At 35.5% G+C, this 8309-nt stretch overlaps 1 protein-coding gene across 1 annotated transcript; it reads left to right on the forward strand.

The window, feature by feature from the left end:
- Positions 1–331: 331 nt before the first annotated feature.
- On the forward strand, positions 332–7511 carry LOC121317706 (PR domain zinc finger protein 13-like). The gene is made up of 4 exons (XM_041253860.1): positions 332–460; positions 2508–2639; positions 2753–2873; positions 6025–7511. The coding sequence occupies exons 1-4, from the start codon at positions 332–334 to the stop codon at positions 7509–7511; spliced, it is 1869 nt and encodes a 622-aa protein (XP_041109794.1).
- The last annotated feature ends 798 nt before the right edge of the window (positions 7512–8309 follow it).

The following is an 8309-nucleotide window of genomic DNA, read 5'->3' on the forward strand; positions in this document are numbered from 1 at the left end:
GGAATGGGAAGGCCGCCTGGCTCATTGTTTCCTGACCATTTGGAACAGTTGATTATGCAGGAGGGTTAGGGAAAGTCTCCATGTGATCGTCTTGGAAGTATGTCTGCAGCTGCTAAAAGAGCTAAACTCTCTCACCGAACTGTGCGCCCTAGTGCATTAATGTGCCAAAGAATACTCTCCTGTTCCAATTGAAAAGCCGGCGCACATACACCATTGCGTCACTTTGCAGGCGGAGATAAGCCTGTCTTCATCTCTCTGTCTCTGCTTATCTCAATCAGTCCATCCGTGTTTGGTCTTCCTGGTTCTGATTACTTTCCACTAAGAGCCAGCAATGCAAACACCCATTAGCATATGTACTGAGAGCATCATTCCAGCCGGGCTAAGGTTAGGTCCGGCCCCGGGAATCTTTAAACTGGGAAAATACATGACTGACCGTAAGGAGCCTGGGCTTAAGAAAAAGGTAAATTAACCAAAGTTTTGAATCCAGTTCTTAAAAGAAAACAGTACTTTAGATAACGATGTTTATTTGTTCCAAAAAAAGAATAGCTTGTTTATTTCTAGATTGCAACACAGTGTTGCACCTAACGGGGGGTATACCACAATAATATATATATATATATATATATATATATATATATATATATATATATATATATATATATATATATATATATATATATATAGCCAGATGGTTTATATATCAAAAACCATCTGGCTGATATTATGTCAATTGTGAGCAGGTATGGTGAAGTATACATTATTTTTCCAATCAGGTAAACATGTCAACTTTTATTTGTAAAATTTCTTTGTTAATTGCTTAGCGTTGTCAGTTTCAAAGTAACTGATATTTTTCTGTGAACGAGCTGTCATTGCAACTCGATCTTGTTTTAACTACTGTATGAGGAAATAGAATCGTTATGGGGAAATAGAATCGTTAATATATAACATGTTATTACCCGTTCAGATTATGTTTTATTAAGAGTAATCAAAGAGTAATTTATAGATAAAAAAACAAACAAACAAAAAAAAAAAACACGTTTACTGTGAAAGTTGCATCACTCCGTAAAATACAAAATACATCGATAAAGCCTCCTAGTTTTCGTTTAAATACTCTCAATTTTGCTTTGATTCGATTTTTTTTTTTTTAACAGGAGCGCTGTTATTGTAATTGTTGCTAACAACTCAAACGCAAACACAATCTGCATTCTCTCTCTCTCTCTCTCTCTCTCTCTCTCTCTCTATCTATATATCTATCTATCTATCTATCTATCTATCTATCTATCTATCTATCTATCTATCTATATATATATATATATATGTCACAGAAAAATATCAGTTACTTTGAAACTGACAACGCTAAGCAATTAACAAAGAAATTTTACAAATAAAAGTTGACATGTTTACCTGATTGGAAAAATAATGTATACTTCACCATACCTGCTCACAATTGACATAATATCAGCCAGATGGTTTTTGATATATAAACCATCTGGCTATATATATATATATATATATATATATATTATATATATATATATATATATATATAGATAGATAGATATAGATAGATAGATAGATAGATAGATAGATAGATAGATAGATAGATAGATAGATAGATAGATAGATAGATAGATAGATAGATCTAAATATCTAAAATGCAGACTCTGCTTGCCGTTGCAATGTCTAAAAAAAAGTAGCGCTCCAGGCGAGGTACACTGTCAGGTGCAGACCCCATGCCAGTTGTCACGCTTGTATTTCTAATTTGCTTTAACCGTCAATACTGTCTGGCCCTCTAATTCATTTGTTTCTCATCTGTAATCAGTTATTTATTGTTTTATAATGTCTCTTTTAGACGCCTTTTAAATTGTCAAATAAAACGTTATTCATTTTCTTATGGCTCCCGAATTATGGAAATTCGATGCTCCTTTTTCATTCGTGTTCAAACGAGATAGATTAATTGTATATTATATTATATTATAATATATTATATTATATTATATAGAACTGGTCGCCCATCTGAGGAGTGTTTAGCATTTTTTTTATAATAATGAGAGCAAAGAAAACTGTCAAAATAGTGTAGATTTGTATTCTAAAGCATGGAAGTTGACTACATCTGATGTATTTTGCTTGTATAAACTGTACAAACACCTGTGAAAACTTGGACATTTGTTTATATTTGTTAATATATTATACATATATATTAAATAATTATATTATAATATATTATTATGATAGATCTACTATATATATATATATATAGATATATATATATATTAAACGATTCAATTAGATTGAAGAAAATTTAGTGTATGCAATTTTTTATGAATTGGTGAAGTTATGTTCGAAATAATTTCTGAACTTATTTCGCATTTATTCTGGTTTTAGTTTCTGGATTTGGTAATGTAGGATCATTTCTGTTGTTTTATTTTCACGTCGAAGAAACTGGATTAGGCTTCCCGAAATTCGAGTTGGTTACATTCCCTATGGCTTGCTTTTTTTACCTACAGATTCGATTGCTGAGGGGATATTTGGTGGACGAAGACGGGAGATCCGTTCTGGAATGGATAGGGTTAATCCGTGCTGCTAGAAACAGCCAAGAACAGAATCTAGAAGCCATAGCAGACTTCCCCGGAGGGCAGGTATGTGAATTCTGTCGCATTACCAACCAGACGACTGGATTTATATAAATAAAAAGACCTATATTATATATTCAGATTTGTGTTTTACATTTTTTTCCCTCTGCTTTCCCCAGGTTTTTTATAGAGCTCTGCGAGATATACAGTCCGGAGAGGAGTTAACTGTGTGGTATTCATTCTCACTAGCTCAGTGGTTTAACATTCCCCCTACGGCTACACCAACTCACGACGAAAAAGGTAATAGGCACCGGTAAAACCGACTAGGGACAAGGTTGTCTCGATTGTTTCTTCTAACTTGTTTAAAAAAAAAAAAACACAAACTAAGTTAGAAGAAACAATTGGGGCACCTTGGCCAGCACCAGGCAAATAGGCAGAACAGTTTAAAAGCGATGGGAAAGAAGGTTTCCCCAATTATTTTTAGCAACTTGGCTTGTGTTTTTGATACAAGTTCTATCGTGCTCGAAAAACACAAGCCAAGTTATAGTTAAGTCAAGTTAATAACGAGACGAATAAGATTTTGTAAATAATAATAATGTATTATCCAGATTGTATTGAAAGGTTTTGTATGGTTTTGCAGTAATAAGCTTGATCCGTTTATTTAGTAGGCCTATATTGTAATGTGTTCATGTAAAGTAGTACTCAGGGAGACGGTGTTGAATTCTCAAAATGTTTGTTTTATTTGAAACTACAGAGAATTGCTGTCAAAATAATAACCCTACGTTTTAGTCTTGGCACTTTCATTGCATATTCGCCCCGGTCACAGCTCACACGCTCACTCAGTCGCACCCACAGTTTCTCATTCAAGGTCAGCGCTCGACTGTCTCCAGTCACCAGGCTCCTGCACCCCTTTATTATACCACCACCCTTCGTTTCCCTCCGCTGTTCGGCTCATCAACCAGTCATATCCATGCTCGGGAACCCCCGAAAACAGCAACACACATTCTCCCCACTCAGTCACTCACTCCCCCCTTCCCATGCTAAGTAACAGCGTGACCAGTTCCCCTTACAATACATGTAACATAAAAAGACAGACGAGACCAAATGAATTAACAGACAAGCCCTGCAACAAAGCAATTGTCCGGGTCGTTACAATATATATATATATATATATATATATATATATATATATATATATATATATATATATATATATAATATATAACTTATTTAGCTTGAAAGAAAAAATATATGGAAAGCATGACGACCTTTATGTACAAAAATCTTCACTAATATGTACAATTGAACAAGAAGACAATACATATTTTCGTTTACAGCATTATATGAGTGTCTATATCTAGTAGTGACATAATTCTATAATTATGTATAAAGATAGATAAACATAAATAAATGTATATGTATTAATTATGTATTCATTTATTTTATATATATATATATATATATATATATATATATATATATATATATATATATATATATATATATATATATATATATATAGGCTATCCTTCAGCATAGCTAATTCTCAGAAATTAAACTTCCTTTTTGTCCAGTGGAGACCACAAATAGCGTTACTCTTATCGACCAGTATTGAGAGGAATAGTACTTCCTTGCGCCAATATGGACCACAATGAGTAATACACTGACAGGAAACCAGTGGTTTACTGCTGTGTCTAGAAACCAGGGGTCTCTATTATTTCATTATTCACATCTGTTGTTCCAGACCAGGAACGCTATATTAAAACCTTTTTTTTTTAATTATTATGATTTATCTCTCATGGGTTTTTTACGGTTATTGTATTCTTTGCTTATTTGTGTGGGTTATACACATGTATATCTTCATATACTAAAACAGTTTATTCTACTCTTGAAGCAGGGAAGCGGTGCTCTCTCTCTACCCCAGCACTACACCCCTGCAGGACACAAAATGTTTTCAGAGATGAAACCAGAATCTCAGAATGATGATCAAAAATTATATCTAATAAAAAAAATACAGGCAAATATTCAATTTTATAACATAAATAAATCATGTAATATAAATTACATATACTTCACAATAAGTGCGTTCCCTATGTTTCTATGTTGACAAAACAAGTTAATTGTCATTAAACTCGGATGTCCTGTAATATACATATGCGTGGATATAAATGCCTGGGATCTGTTAACTATAAGTTCTATTCCTTAAACGGAGCCAGACAGTAGTAGCTAATAAGATGCGAGCTAATAGAGTTACACACTTTATTGCAGAATCAAGCTACATAACGATTACACCAGAGCATTGCAGACAATCCCCAAAACAATAGAAGAGAACAGGAAAACAAATCGTATTCTGAGTCCCTAACCGGAGCCCCCGAAGACCACCAGCTAGAGATCGTGATGTAAAGGGTACCTGTGGTAAATGAAATAGTTATTTCCTTCAGTCATAAAGACAGCCTCAATGTTTAACCTTTTTTTTTCATTGGGCCTTATAGGAGGATGCATATACCTAAGTGAAGCACGCAATTGTAATATTGATCTGCTTATTTATTGGAATAAATCCTTACTAACACTGATGCAGTTTATTATTATTATTATTATTATTATTATTATTATAATAATAATAATAATATAATAATAATAAATGTAAGCTGTTCGACAAACAATCTGTTCAGACATTTACTTTTAAAGCACAAAATAAACAGCATTTTTTTTTTTTTTTTTTTTTTTTTTTTCAAAACTAACACCTAGACTAATGGAAATTCAAAACAGATTAATTTATGGAGTGTTGTTAAGCCATGCGTAATTTATATTTTCATTTCAGTTCATTACTCCTATAGGGCTAATAAATTAAAAAAAAAGGTGTTATATGTCAACCCAGAAAACTACTGAGGGCATTGTTAATCAACGAATGGCAATGTTTATAGAGCATGTATAGTCCGCTGGTTTATACAGAAGTTACTCTTCATTTGTAGACTGTTCTTAGCCCAATACTTTCAACTACTTGACATACGCTTCCTATTCTTTAACATTACCAGATGGGCCAACTTCATTGTCTATAGCACCCACAGGATTTCAAGCAACAGCTGTTGTGGCTTCCACGACAGAGCCATAGACAGAAAGCAAGGGTAACTCAATGACTGGGTCCTGCACTGCAGAATGGACAGCATTTGCTCTTTTATAGTAAATAATAGCAGTGCAGGGATTACAGGAACATTACACCAAGAGATTTGACCCTCTGCCAACTATTATTATTATTATTATTATTATTATTATTATTATTATTATTATTATTATAGTAGTAGTAGTAGTAGTAGTAGTAGTAGTAGTAGTATAATAATAATAATAATAATAATAATATAATAATAATAATAATAATAATAATAATAATAATAATAATAATAAATTGCTTATGTATTTGTGTGACCCTCATGGCTGTTTTGTTTTGTTTCAGGTGAAGAACGCTACATCTGTCGGTACTGCTGGAGAATATTTAAATACCCCAATACGTTGAAATCTCATATCCACTTTCAGTGCGCTTTAATCAATGATAAGGGCTTCGTGAACAACGAACAAGACAGGAACTCGGGAAATGATAGCAGATTTCAGAAATCTGGAGACATTTCGAACATTTCCCCGCCACTACGAAACGGCCATAACCAGAACCCGACAAGTTCAGGGCATATAAAACGGATAGCGCTGTCATCTCCATTTTTAAACAAAGCAGGAACGACGAAAAAAACAACGGGGCTAGAGGACCAGGACCGAGCATTAGACATGAGCGTCAGTTCTGCCAGAAGCCATGGGCATCTCATTGGCCTGGGTGGGACTTCTCCTGGCCTAAACAACATGTGTTTCCACCCTGGAGTACGATCTGCTTTTAAACCAGCGAGGTTTTTAAAGCTCATGTCGTCTGAAGTATCCAGAGAAGATAGCAATGTAAAACAGAACGGACTGGGTTTTAGTAAACTTCTGGGAAGCATTAAGACAACGCGGATAATGAGTGAGTCGTTAGCGGTCGGCAACCCTTCCAAATGTAGCCACCACAATGATTCCACACTATCAACGTTGCCCTGCAGCAATGCCATCGAAGGAGTAAAATTATTTCCACACTTTGAGGAAACGACTGCATTTAAACATGTAGAAAGTCGTCTTCACTCGGGGTTATCCCCACCTTGCTACTCGCAGATTTCTTCTGGGTTGCATTTTGAGAGGTTTTCTATCCCCCAGTTCGATGGCGTCAAGCCATACAGTGCAGAAAGTAACATCCCCATCATGCCCTTTACCGTCTACAAGGGAGAGCTTGTCTACACTTCTCCCTATCATCCTCTGACGTTCCACTTCAACAATTTGATTAAGTATCCAGAATCGCTGTCATACTTCGGGGCCCCAGCACTCAACTCAGCCTTGAGCGCAGTTACCAACATTGACAGAGAGATTGCCATGCATACTCAACAGCTTTCTGAACTTACTGTTGAGAAGAACCGGGCGAGATTAGAGTCAGTGCCCACCACAACCTCGGCTCCTGGCAAACCGAAGAAGGGACATCTGTGTTTATACTGTGGCAAACTCTACTCCCGCAAATATGGACTCAAGATACATATGAGGACTCATACAGGTTACAAACCTTTGAAGTGCAAAGTGTGTTTCAGACCTTTTGGGGACCCGAGCAATCTAAATAAGCACATCCGCCTACACGCAGAGGGCAACGCGCCGTATAGGTGTGAGTTTTGTGGAAAAGTGTTGGTCCGCCGAAGAGATCTGGAGAGGCATGTTAAGTCGAGACATCCGGGAAAAACGATTAAAAATTCTGATGATAAAACGGAGAGCACTTTCCAAGACCAGGAGCAAAACAATGACTACAGCAACGATAGCGATGTCGACGTTTGTTTCACAGACGATCACAGTGACCAGGAATCTGGAAAGAATACTGGTCAATAGAAAACTGTACGTTCAAAATGTAAAAAACTTTCCTGATAGTTTTAAGACTGTACAGTTATTTATATGTCTTAAAAAGTATACCATTATGTATGTTTTTGATTCTGTGAACATCACTGGGTAATCGCTGTTGGACTGGAGCAATGCTTCTGCAGCAATGACACATGTCATTTTTTATTGTACTATATATTTATAAACCATTATTTTATTGTATTTGTTATATATGTTTCTATGCGTTTTGATGTAGCATATATGTAAAAAGCTTCTGCTTTATAGGTTACAACAGCATTTTATTTTTGACAAGCCATTCAGCATTCAATTAAAAACAAACATTCTAGAATGATTGTTACCAAAATAAGCACATCACCCTTCGACGATCGTAGTGATACAACTAACCTCATCACCCTTCAAATCGTAGTGATACAAATCAGTTAATTTATCAGCTCGCACTTTAAAAAGGTTACACATACAAGCACGTGTTTGTACCAAATTACAACCGAGTACACTCTCTCTCTCTCTCTCTCTCTCTCTCTCTCTCTCTCTCTCTCTCTATATATATATATATATATATATATATATAGAGAGAGAGAGAGAGAGAGAGAGAGAGAGAGAGAGAGAGAGAGAGAGAGAGAGAGAGAGAGAGAGAGAGAGAGAGAGAGACGAGGGGTGGGGGGGAGGTGTTGCACAAATACATTCCAGTTTGATTTTGATTCAATATAGATTGTCTCTTTCGGGGGCAGCAAATCATAAACACAAGAAACGAGAAGAAGGAGAATGCAAGCAGCAAGAGGGGCATGAGAA

This window comes from Polyodon spathula, chromosome 6 (genome assembly GCF_017654505.1).
Source record: "Polyodon spathula isolate WHYD16114869_AA chromosome 6, ASM1765450v1, whole genome shotgun sequence".
In the NCBI taxonomy this organism is placed as follows: domain Eukaryota; kingdom Metazoa; phylum Chordata; class Actinopteri; order Acipenseriformes; family Polyodontidae; genus Polyodon; species Polyodon spathula.

Bases quoted from the DNA above. Each gene is read 5' to 3' on its own strand.
- LOC121317706 (XM_041253860.1), top strand. From the start codon at position 332: ATGCAAACACCCATTAGCATATGTACTGAGAGCATCATTCCAGCCGGG. The intron at 461-2,507 runs GTAAATTAACCA...TTTTACCTACAG, and splicing joins AGCCTGGGCTTAAGAAAAAG to ATTCGATTGCTGAGGGGATA. The intron at 2,874-6,024 runs GTAATAGGCACC...GTTTTGTTTCAG, and splicing joins ACCAACTCACGACGAAAAAG to GTGAAGAACGCTACATCTGT.